This window comes from Bemisia tabaci, chromosome 3 (genome assembly GCF_918797505.1).
Source record: "Bemisia tabaci chromosome 3, PGI_BMITA_v3".
Lineage (NCBI taxonomy): Eukaryota > Metazoa > Arthropoda > Insecta > Hemiptera > Aleyrodidae > Bemisia > Bemisia tabaci.
Window position 1 is genome coordinate 42,384,703 of NC_092795.1, and position 12,892 is coordinate 42,397,594.

The 12,892-nt window shown below is 34.3% G+C and overlaps 1 protein-coding gene across 2 annotated transcripts; it reads right to left on the reverse strand.

Moving 5' to 3' along the window:
- Nucleotides 1–642: 642 nt before the first annotated feature.
- On the reverse strand, nt 643–12,868 carry SelR (methionine sulfoxide reductase SelR). 2 transcript variants are annotated; one of them, XM_019052326.2, is made up of 3 exons: nt 12,312–12,868; nt 11,038–11,210; nt 643–4,291 (listed from the first exon to the last, which is right to left on the reverse strand). In XM_019052326.2, exons 1-3 carry the CDS (start codon nt 12,650–12,652, stop codon nt 4,104–4,106), a joined length of 702 nt encoding a protein of 233 aa, XP_018907871.2. In that variant the 5' UTR covers nt 12,653–12,868; the 3' UTR covers nt 643–4,103. The 2 variants fall into 2 exon arrangements, with proteins under 2 accessions (XP_018907871.2, XP_018907872.2); XM_019052327.2 differs by having other exon boundaries at nt 643–4,255; nt 12,312–12,862.
- Nucleotides 12,869–12,892: the final 24 nt, after the last annotated feature.

Genomic DNA, 12,892 nt, shown 5'->3' on the forward strand with positions numbered 1-12,892 from the left:
CAAACGTGTTCTATTAATATCAAGAGCGTTGGGTCAAAATTTTAAACCGTAATAATTGCATTAATGATCAAGCTTTTGAATCGTTCCTACAGCTGCCAACAGGCCCAGCAAAATAAATCTGTTTTTTCTCAAAATTGCGATTTCCTATTATATTACTTTGATTTGTTCGTGGAGGGTCAATTTTTGGAATTTTTTAATGTTCTCAACACCTCATGATACGGAATTAATTACTCTACGGTTTAGTCTCATTATTTTAGCATATTATTTTTCCACCTTGGGGCCCTATTGCCTGACTCTATCACATAAATAATTTCTAACTACTTCATATTGTTCTGTAATTTAAGGTGACATTACTGTACAATTTCCCAGCATAAAAATTCCCCAAGCGACAATTTCATTGTGACAGAGATGGTTCAGACTTTCCGGAATCATATCTGTGACTGACAAAATGAAGGGTGTTCTCTGTGACACTGCAAGATTCCATTGCTTCTTGATCTCAGTGATATGTGATCGTACAGTCAATTTGCTATCATATTGGTGTCTTGGCGGATTTTAAAAGGTTCTACTTTTTTCTTCTTTTTTTTTCTACCCTGCGGTCCCTCGATCCCAATGACTATTTAACAGAAAAAATTCGAAAGAGGATCTTATCCAAAATGGCTTTTATTTTTCAAGTTTCATCTTGCACACTAAAGAGCGAATAAAAATAAATAAATTATAACTGAATTAAAATAACAAAGATCAAATTTTTGCAAATAAGAATACACTGTCAGCATGAACTGAGCAAAGTCTTAGTTAAAATTATTAAGTACAAACAAGAGAACTAGTTTAGTAGGAAAAAGAATAGTTTAAGCTCTGAGATGATGAAAATCAATCACATGTTGAAGTATGGGACAGAAAAACCACGAGATAAAGGAAGTGTTGAAAACTTTAGAATTAAAAATACACTTAAATTCGATTACGTGAAATTGTCAATGACAGTATGAAGGAGGCCTGCCATAAAAATCTGTGATGAATTTTTCATACTTTTCTGATATTTTTTTAAAACTTTTCCAGAGTCTACGCTAGAACAATTTACACACTTTTAGACGGTAACAGATGATCGTTTGACGTCACTGTAGCATGGAAAGTAAATGCAAAAATCAGGATGGAGGATCATTTGTCGCAGCTTAAGAGTGGGTGAACTTATTTGGTGTTGACTCTGATAAACCACCTAAAAATGTACTTAATTATCTACCAATGATGTCCATGCATTCTCAGGAATATGCATGGATTAAGAGATTGATTTTTCACTTTTGACACTACTACTTTGACCAACCCACTAAAATTAACGCAATACCATTCACGGATAAGCTTTAGCAGTTGTTAAAAGACGTGACAGTATTGTCTAAAACTAGCATGTTACCATTAAACTTCACAGAAAGTAAAAATAAAATAAGAGTAAAAGGTTATACATTTGATAAGATAAAATATTACAGTGCCCAAATAACTATTTTCCTGTTAAAATTTGAACTGTTAGTGAGAATATTTCAAAGATTTCCTGAAAATCTGAGGAGCCGGGCTTACAACTACCTGTCTCACTCTTTAATTGACTAGTCCTTACTTTCATAAAACACAAACAATCACAGTAACGGTTCAGTTACTCACAAGGGAAACAGTATAAGCTGCCGCCTCAGAGTGGGTTCTAACTTTTCAAAGGGTTGAATTTGCAAAAGTTTGAATACTTTCATTTTGTATTTTACGAAAATTTCAATTAGGCTACATATATTGTGAATTTTAATTGCGTACCCTGTCCAGAGCATTCAAATAGTTAAGACCAAATGTTCAAGTTCTCGTGTAAAATAATAAAATGTACGGAATAAATCTTATGATACTACATGAGAATACTACTTAAGATTGTTTGGTTCATGTGGAGAATTAGATTCATCCATAAATATTTGGTATAACGTAGCAAAGGATGTTACTAATATAATTGGATGTGAAAGCTGTTAATAGAAAGGACGTATGCGCAATTATTAGGATAAAAAATGAAGATAAAAAAATAAATTCAAAGGAGTTTTAATATATTTAGGATATATAAAAGGGACAAAAGAGCACCGACTTAAAGGATTTTTGGTACTAAGTAAGCCATGTCACAGCCTTTCAAGATTGAGTATTACATCCACACTTAAGTTTAAACCCAAGTTTTGAATTATAGTAACTTATGATTGGGAGTTCCTTTCAGATGTGGCTTTAAAATGTTAAAAAAACCTATGCTGCTTGGGTATTGGATTGGGAATGGGTATTGGGGGCTACTTAACATTCTTCACAAAAAATTGCAAAATATATAACAGTGCATGACATCTACTTGTGACGAAAAACATTATTTAACAAAGTGCTTCCTAAAATGACTGATCACTCTTTCACAGATAGGTATTAGACCAATATTTTTGTACTAAAATTGAATCATTGCACATAGAATTCTGGAAACTTGTCAATTTTTTAAAACCGAAATACTTCGTCAAAAATTGAAATTTGGGCTATATTCAATAATGGAGAATAGAATACTTAGAGCAACATTCTTGTCTGTGGTGGGACAAATTCTGTAAGACGAGTACAAGGTCAACTTGCATAAGCTCGAAGTCGCAAGTTACAAGATTTGCTGCTTCATCACTTAGCAGCTTACAACTTGAATTTTGATTATTCTCAGTTAAGTATTGAAAATTTTCCTTCTTTGCATTTTTTTGCAAGGAGTTGACATTTTACCCTCCACAACACAGGAACGTTTGATAAATTTCACTTTTTGTATTTGTGAATGGTTATTTAGAGACACTTGAAATTTATGACATAAACTTTGTACAGAAAAACAACACAGTACTAGTGGCAGAGTAGGTATACAGTTAAAATACCTAAAGGGTGTGATGCGCTAATAGAACAGAAATGCTTGAATTAGATAAGAGGATAAGAAATGTAAATAAAGACTTTTTTAAATTCAATAGAAAGACATTTTTTCAAAATTTGTTTTCTTTCCTGTTTAAAAACAGCCAGAACTGGATCAAATTACGAAAGTAATTTAACTACTGAACTTCGGTCAATCGTTTCTTTCATGCTTTAAGTTGGACTGGATTGGTAATAAAGAAGTTAGGTGGTACGAATATAAGATTAATTTTTTCATTGAAATCCTGACACATATTTGAGTATAGGTACTCCCCAAATCTGCATTTACGTAGCAGAATTTAAGGTGTTTTGCCACTAGGTAGGTATGGGAAAAAACATGTTGATTAGAGAGGGTTCTAAAATTGGAATGAGTGCACTGCTGCAGGTAAGTGAAGGAGAGAGAGACAGGCCTTTCTCTAAAATTCAAAATTTGGCTTTAAATGCACCCATATTCATGGCACTAATAGCAAGGATGTGTTAGAGTCAATTTCCAAGCTATCAAACTTTCCAAAATTATTATGTTTTGTTTGATTTATTAATATTTATTTATTATTTATTTGTAAAATAACAGGGAGGAAACTGTACCTAATTCATGCATTTTTGGTAAGAAAAGCACAATTTTATTTCATTTGAATTTTTGGATAGTGATGCTTTTGAAAGAATTTCATGAGTAAAACCTATAAAAGCTAAAGACTTTCCATTTTTTCCTCTTCATTTTCATTTAACATGAAGTCAACAACACTCTTTTGAAGAGCGCTCAGTGAATGTAATGCATTATTTGTTAACAGTAAAGTATAAAATCCAGTGAATACTTTTACTAGTTAATTGATGTATATATTAACAAAAATATATACTTCAATTTTAATACATGAGAATTAACTTTCAAAAAAAATCAAGATTTCAAATATCTTCATTAAATGATAAGGTATCCTGAAAATTTTACTTCTCATCTCTCCATTACATATTATATATATGTTAAGAAGAAGAAAAAAATGAAACTGCCACTCTTAACCCATGTAAAATCTGACAAAAACTTACATCACAATCTGACTTCTTGAGTACATTATCCAGTAGTTTCAAATTATTATGACCTGCTAAATTGAGGAATTTCCCTAAGTTTCAAGGCGTTGTGTAGAAGAAAGCTGATAACAATTAGTTGCGACCGAGGCTCGGGAAACTCAACTTTATGATCATGACTTGGCGGTCTCTTCTTCAAACGGATGGAAGGCTAGAGAGGCACTATTTATGCAAAACCTTTTCCTCTTGGGTGGAGGTCCATCATTGAAAACATGTCCAAGATGAGCATCGCAGCGGGCGCACTGTACCTCCGTCCGGATCATACCTGGATTAGCGATTAATAATAGAAGATTGGCTCCAACTGATCAGTAGACATGGAAAGGACGGGAATGGTGAAAAGAAAGGAATAAGGTATGTATTGAGCCAGGAAGAAGGGTTTGAAAGAGAGAGAAAGGAAGCAAAAGGAAAAAGAAAGAATAAATTAGCTATCACCCATTTTTACATGAATATACACATGAAATTAGCTTGACCCAGTGCTTAAGAGTATAGACATAGACAGATCTAGAAGATTTTTAGTGGGGGATGAGAAGGGGGCGTCGGCAAAATTTCAAAGATTAACTGGTGTAGTTTGAAAAAATAACTTCATTACATTATCCTCAAGTTGGTTTGCCGTAATTTTCATGATAAGTTGAGCAGCTTGCAGAGAGAATGACTGAAAATGATGGGATGAATTGTTTTCCTTAAGCGCTGAATTTGTGGCCTATCATCTACAGGTAAAGGCTGCAAACTGCTGCTATCAGCTTTTTTGGAAATAGCTCATGACAAACACAAATTCAATCTAGTTATTGGTTTTTTTAGGCTCTTCAATCATGCAAACTACACTGAATTTTTTACTTCCTTTTGGTGCATAATTAATTATGTGCAAGATTATGATTTATTAGGATGAAATTTAATTTTATAAACAAAAGGAATCAATTTTACAGATAGCAAGCAAGATAGAATGACAAGATGATGGACATAAATTTGAAAACTTCAGCTTTCGCCGAATGAAAATAACTATTAGTACCATATAAGTTACGAAAATCATCTATAGTTCTTAACAAAGAACAAAGAACAGTATCCTTCTTTCACACTGCTAGTCACCAATAGAACATTGACTCACTGCAGCAATGATTCAGAACATCTAATGAAGCACTGCAATGACGGTGGAGTGTTTAACATGCAGTACCCGACTTCCAGTCAAAGACATTGGCGGTGGTTAAGAATAATTTGTAAAATATAAGAGGAATGAAAAATTAGAAACTGGACGAATTCTGCAGTTTTTAAATTCGACAAAACGTAGACACTGATTACAGAATCAAGCTGCTGATTGATTTCAAAGTAAGTTTGAAATCAATCGATGAGGGAAAGTGAATGGTAAAATTTTATCTTAAGGAGGAAAAAAATACTAGGTGTTCATAGCCTGCCTATGCATACATGTATGAATCAACCTTTGCATGCATACCTAAAGAATTTTAAAAGAGGAGAACTGAGAGATGATGGCATCATAAGATAGCTCGCTACTTATTTTTGACGGTAAATGGGTGGCTTCTCACTTAATTTAAAGGTCAGCCCACGAAAAATTTTAATAATTAGAGAAATTTTATTCATTGAAAACCTTGATGTTACATCATCATTTAGCTGCAGGATCAGTGAGAAGGACTAAAGGCTTTGGCTGGCGATAAAAATCTGGAATAATTAAACATTTCCACTGATTGATTCATGGTCAAATAATGGTGCTCACTTCAACTTCCGTCTAGGATGCGACTGTGACACAATGAAAACAATCTATTTACTAAGTAATTTCTTATTTCAGAGCTCTTGTTCATATCAAATCAGTAATTTAAATTATTGTCTGTGCATCAAATTTCTTTCGTAAAAAAATAATTTCAGCAACCAATCAAATTCAATGGGGAGTTGACTATTTGATTAATTTGGCAACCTTTTGAATCATCTGAGCAACTGGATAGAAATTGGGAGATTCTGATGTTTAATCATAGGTGTACCCACCTCGATACGGAATTTAACATTTGCTTCTGTTCAGAAATTATTCATTGACTGAGCAGTTAGTACATAGTATTTTTTTAACTACACATTTTTCAGTTATGTACCCACAAAAATAGCTGTAATTGTTTGAGATGGAGGAAGTTTAAGACAATTTTCTTTTCCAAAAAAAAAAGGGAAGGAGAAGAGGGAAAGGAGGGTTGCTGTTTTCCTTCTAGAGCCAAATACTAAATAGCTGTCGACAATTTTGCAAGTAAATATACAGCTATGAAGCGAGGGTCTAGATCTGTCTATGTTGAGAAACATTTCAAAGAGTCTTTAAAAATAAATAATTATAAAAATTAAGAAAAATACTGTTACGGTTATTTCTTTGGTCCTGAAAGCTGTTTAAGCGCACAATTTTGACACATAGCTTTAAGTTCCAAAAAATTGTAGGAAAGGGATGAAAAATGAAATTTACTAAGACTAGGTGATTAAAAATGAGAAAAACTTGCGCTTCACTCAAGTTCATCTCAAGGAAGCTTCCAAAAGTCGTTTCCTTTGACCTATGAGTACTCAAAAAATTTCAAGTCTCGATCACAATTTGTCCACATGTTACAGGGGTGATGCATCGTGCAAGACTTTTGGATCATCCTGTTAGATACACTTAAAATAAACTCTAAATAAGATCATCTTTTTGTAGATGACAGTGGTATTCAATGTTGCTAAAACAAGTGCATGAGTCATTCACTGCTTCTGAGAACTAATACGTTTAATTTTTCGTCTTGTTTCTCATTCTTATTGTACAATATTAGAACTATTGAAACTGAGCATGTCATGATTGATTTGAGCATTTTTATGGACATTAAATGTGTTATTTCCTTAAGTTACAAAACACTGCTCTCAGTTTAAGCATTACATAGTTTGGGCGACTAGCTTGGCATGCAGGCAGCTTTATTTGGCAGCCTCACATGGCGGTGGATTGTTTTAAATTGGAACATTCTCAATTATCATGGTTCCCAAATCGCCCTCTTTGAATCAAAAAATTTAGATTCAGTGTACAAATATTCCACGAATTATGTCTCTCCAACAAAATACTAATGAGTAATTTTGCTAATCTACCACATCTTCGAGTAAATCCACATTTTATAAAACTTATTTCAAACATTAGAATACAATGTTTGGCAACAGCCCTTAATGGCAATACTCGAAGTTGTAAGAGAGAAAATTAATTTTGTTTAACATATCACAAAACTTTCAAAGTGTAAGAGGCTATAGATGCCAATTTTTTACGCCATTACCAAACTGCAATACAAAAAATGCTCTACATATAAAGAATTATGTAACATGCTCAATGCTCAAAGTAGGATCATGCCATGCTGTACTAGTTGTTACACATCACTAAAAAGTATATTTGAATGGAAAAAATTAACTCTTCCGCTAAATTCGATACTGCCTGGCATGTGAGATATGAAATTCCATAATAGCATAAATAAGAAGGGACAAGGTAGAAAAGATAAATTCTAGTTTCAAGTTACACTCCATTACAATTTTTGGATTAAAAAGCTCACAGTCAACAGAGATTTGTGCGATTAACAGCAATCAGGTACCCAACTTTGAAATGCTTCTAAAAATGATTCCACAGTTAAAAAGTTAAAATGAAACAAGATAACAATAATTTCTCTAGAAGTGAATCCATACAGTCAGTTTTAGATACAAGTCCCATATTTCGCTGCTAAAATTTTTTTTAAATGAGCCCTAATTTCGTTAGTAAGAGGGATTTGTTTTTTCTTTGCACTTTATAGTTCCAATAGTGTACTTTATCAACGTACAAAAGAATTTGTTTAAGAAAACGACTTTGTTAGTCTTCATGGCTTTCTGAATAAAATCTCAAGGAGATGACATTCTTTCCACAAGTGCTGGTTTTTCCTTCACATTCTGAAATTTTTTGTCCATAATGAAATCACAGTCACTCACTGCAAGCCTAAAAATTTCCTGTCTTTGAAAAACATCTCCTCACATATTCTTTTTACATCCTTTGATACTGTTGCTAGAAGTTACAGGATTACAATTTTCTCAAAAGGGTTTCAAGTTTAGTATAATGGCATTTATTACCAGCATTTTAGTATTTCATGTGGGCCATTTTTTTTCTATCCGTGGGAAACCATTCTACCAGACATGCAATGATAATGAATTAAGGTGAATCCAGGGTTCGATTATTAGGGATAATTCAAGATTAGAGATAGTGCCACCAGTTACCACTGAGAATTTGACTTTCCTTCGACGATTACTGAAATAATATTGTTCAAATTACAAAAAGCAGATCCAAAGGATATGGATTATTTTTTTGCTTGATTTTTTGAGCCAAAAATATTGGCAATTAGAATTACAAGCGCAGAAAAAGTACGGTTGAAACTTTCAGCTCAGCGGCGGCAGCTGCCAAGCGGGCAACCGAATTCCTCATGTTCTGTTTCCCTCTCTTCCATCGCAGCAATGGGAATTACTTTCCGCCGTAGTTACGACTTTATTTATGGGAATTTTGAGAAGACTTTTTTACTGAGTGTTCCTCAAGTATGTTGCTATATCCCCTAGATCCCCAATCTTGAATATGTATTACGGTTTTTATTATTTTGGCAAAAATATACGGCTATTCTAAGCAGCGTGACATGGTGGCCAAATCGCAAAGTTCGAAGCCTGGATTCACCTTAAACGCTTAAATTGCTTTGGATGCAACTTTCAAATAACATTCTCTTTTCATTAGATAAAAAAAGAAATAGAAAGAAATAAAGGGAAAAAGGGAATAATGGAAAAAAAACCAAACAAATAAAGAAACATACGAGGGAAAACAGCCAACAAGAGATTAACTAAAACCGAAAACCAGGAATTTTTCCACAAGATAATTCTTTACATGAAATTAGTTAACACTGCTTAAAAGCTGTTAGACTCTCTCTCCCAAAATAACCATGCTACAAAATTATAATGCTGAAGCAAATAAGGCTCAAAGGGGGTCGATTCTATGAACAAGGTTCTTCCATTTCAATTTCCAAACCATCCCTAAAGCTAGAGGAACCCAGGCACCAAGTTTTTTTGACATATTGTAACCAATGCCACTCAGAAGTACCCTGTAAAAACAAATCTATTCTAGGATGAATTACAGCTGTTCAAGAAAAGAAAGAAAACACTAGGTTCTGTCAATTTAAAATCAGCTGATATGGAAACTACATTTTGGGAGCACTTCTTCTGCCCTCACTGTTTGAGAAAGGGATATAGGAATGGGATTCTATCCTGAGAAAGAGTGGCAACTGCTGAACTGCAACTGCTGGTATGATGAAGGAAGGCTAAGAGAGGGCGGAAGAAGTTTCACCAAAAAATTTTAGAGTCCTATGAAAATACCTTGGAAGCTAAGATTTTCACAATTTGATTGATATTTACTTTGAAAGAGAAGAGCAATAATAGAATACTGAATGGCATTTGCAATACAAGCCTGGCTTTTCCAAGAAAAACATTCCACTTCATTTTCTCTGATAAGAACTAAAAAATTAAAAGAATTTAAGTAATGGGATAGATGTTTCTCTTGCTGGGCTATCTCAGGAATGTAGCTTCGATTTTTACAATGATCAACATTGATCCAACTTAATGAAACTTCTTAAACTTCTATAATACTTCCTTTGGACTCTGGGCTGAGTTAAAAAAAAAGAAAAAAGTCGACAAAAAAAAAAAAAAAGAAAAAAAAAATCAAAAGAAAAAAATGGCAGGATAATGGGAATTTTTTCATAGGTGGGTTAGGAATCCAGTTGGGTTTAATAGAGGGTTCAGGAATGCACACAAAATCGCATAGTTTTGTTACTCACACTAAAACTGAATACGAAAAGATAAACATTAAAGAGAGTACGAGTAAATAATTTACCTGAAATGACTTTTGGCATTATGCAAGTACAGTACACTCTCGCTGATTGAAAACTGAAGGGACTGAGAATTTTTGTTAAATTAAAGGGTCTTTGTTTAAATTGGTACCTAAGAATTAAAATTATGAGGAGCGATCTTTCAATCAAATTTGAAATAAAGTATTAGGTAAATACATAAGTTCTGAAATTCAAGGAAGCGTTGCCAATCGCTGTAAGTTCAAAATTACACCCCTTTTTTGGGAATAAGCCATGCTTTAATCAATACACCGAGTCAAAGAAAAGCCCCTGAAATCTTTCTGAATTAAAACGCTTTTAACTGAACCAATTTAAAATGCAGAGAAGGCAATTTTCATCTTTAATTTCAGAAGCTTATGGCTGCATAATTTCAGATTCAAAAGCTGATTAAGATCAAAACTGGGTTGCCAAAGAATTTAGAAAATAAAATTCCTTGACAGCTCCCTGATTTCCCAGACACATTTAGGTAAAATTCCCTAACAGTTGAAAATATGCCAGATCATTAAAAAGACATTATCTGAGCTAGTTTTAAGGCAAAATTTGTGAATCGAAAGGTCAATCCCATTTTAGAAAGTAAATAAATGTGACTTGACAATTTTTCCCTGACACTTTCAAAATTTTCCCTGATATTTCCAGGTTTTCTATGATATTTCCCGAGATTCCCTGACTGTGGCAAACCTGTTTAAGAACTTCAAATTACTGAAGGGAGACAAGTGCACAGTTATTCCTCTCTAAATTATTGAGATTACTTCACAGCTTTTCCTTCATTAGGTATATCAAGCTTCCTGAATTCAAGAGCTGCAAATGAGCGAGAGTGCACTGTACCCGGTTCATTAGATGTGATAATCTCTTTTCCTCTATTCTTTGTGTTTAGAATGTCTCATCTTTCACTAGAACTTTTCTACTATGTTCACCACAATGGGATGAACAAGATTGACTGTAAAATACTTAGAATGACAACTAGATATTTACATGAAAAACCTAATTGATTTTTCAAAATTTCACTTTCTCCTCCTTAAAATCATTTTAAAACAATCAGGCTAATGTGATTAAATACCTATTCTGAGAAGTTCTACTTCACCTGAAATGGAATAAGCTACAATAAAAAAAAAAAAAAAAAAAATTGAGGCTCACTTAATCTCACAAATATAAAAATTATACGCACCATTGGATGTATCTTTGAGAAGTTTGACTTTGCCTTCAGCCAAAACTTCATTGAACGCAGGCCAGCCACATCCTGAGTCAAATTTTGTTTCAGATGAGAATAACGGTTCTTCACACACAATGCAACTATATACTCCAGCATCAGTTGTTTTGTAGTATTTGCCTGTGTAAGCTCTGAAAAATTGGAAATGAAACATTTAGTTTAATGAGACAACATTACTACCATTTTCGTTAGATCTTTTATCAATGATGACTGATAAGAATTAAGTAAATGGATGACATGAAGGTCACAAATTTAGCTGCTGTCTCAACCTGGTAGTGAGCTAAGTGACACTTGCTGTAAAATACAGGCTTAGTTAGGAATCAAATCCGGGACTGCATTGAAATTAAAGCATTTGATACTGGCTGTCCACACTGCTTGGTAATGGTACCTTTCTTAGATTGTGCATGCAAAATGCACAGCTCACCCAATAAGAGCCTGATACACTTATTTCTGAGTATTCTGGTTGGTTGACTTCTGTTTCTTTGAAACAATCTGGTAAAATATCAGGCAATCTTGCAGTAATCTGCTGCAATCCTTGACTTAAACCAAAGTTATTATTAATTATCAACGCGTAATCTATTTCGATGTCAAACTCGACTCATCCTGAAATGAAATAAAAATTACCTAGAATCAACACTCAAATCAACAGCTCCTACCAAGTTAGGACTGGGGCTAAGGCTTCGAGAAACAATAGGCCCCTGCACCAGTTTCACAAAGCCTGTGCTCGTAGTGCTGGCACTTCTACTGTCATGCAATAGCTGTAGAATAAAACAGGTACCTAGTAACCAATCAAACAGAGGGCCAAAGATTGGAAGTACGTCTCAGCTATAAATGTTCTTGTTGTCGTCGGCACATAAATAGAGGGAGGAGGGACGGAGGAATTAATTAAAAAATATTGATGTGAAGACAGGGACCTAATATAAATGTTACGCCACTGGTAAGGGCTTGAAGACAAAAAAAGATATGTGGGGGCCTGCATGTTTCCTAGAGGTCGATGTTCCTCGACTAGAAGACAAATCTGATGTCCACTCCTCTCCTTGCGCTGAAATCCAACAACTAATCCATAACTCTCAAAGTCTGATAAGGATGCATAAACAACACTGTTTAAAGTTCACTTTGGAGTGTGCTTTTTGGTAGCAAGACCAACTGATGATGAATTCTCAATGCTGAGCTAAAACTTGAGGATATAAATATTAAAGAGAAAGAAAAGAATGAGCTTTCAAACTGAGTACCTTTCAGTTCCTTTTTCTTGAGTAACGTGATACTGCAACGGAGTGAGCCTCTTCTTGAGCTCTGCTTTTCTTGCTTCGATTTCCTTTTTCCTCTCCTCTGCTTGTGAGTCCCCCATGGTTGTTAGTGATTGCAGGAGAAGAAAAGTCGGTGTTTTCTTCGGCAGGGACGATGACGTGCGACTTTCAAGGCTTGGCAGCGAATTTCCTGACCGTGAGAGAAGCTGATAATAAGAACGAACTAAAGTATTCCTTTTAAGGCAATGAATCACTGACTTGTCACGGAGGCCACCCACAAAACTGGGGAAGAAATTGCGAAAAATACGGATCAAAGACGGAGACATTCACTGAGAAAACAATAATCGGTGATGAACGACGGTAGGCAGATGTGATTCAGCGGACGGAAATAAAAGAGGGTCAATTATTATGGCTGAAATGCAAACGACACAATCTATGAAGGACAAATTTAGTATTCAGATTCCGAATCCGAAATTGCACCACTCGAAAAAGAGAAATCTCATCTCGTCAATCGTCATTATCAATAGGCGAACTTTTCATTCAGTGTTGATAATACGGAGCGGAGG

What these genes read in the sequence shown, in the direction of transcription:
- SelR (XM_019052326.2), bottom strand. Translation starts at nt 12,652, where the DNA reads ATGTCTCCGTCTTTGATCCGTATTTTTCGCAATTTCTTCCCCAGTTTT. An exon ending in CAAGAAAAAGGAACTGAAAG is followed by an intron (nt 11,211 to 12,311) that starts GTACTCAGTTTG and finishes CCAATTTTTCAG; the next exon opens with AGCTTACACAGGCAAATACT. An exon ending in TCTCAAAGATACATCCAATG is followed by an intron (nt 4,292 to 11,037) that starts GTGCGTATAATT and finishes TCTACTGATCAG; the next exon opens with TTGGAGCCAATCTTCTATTA.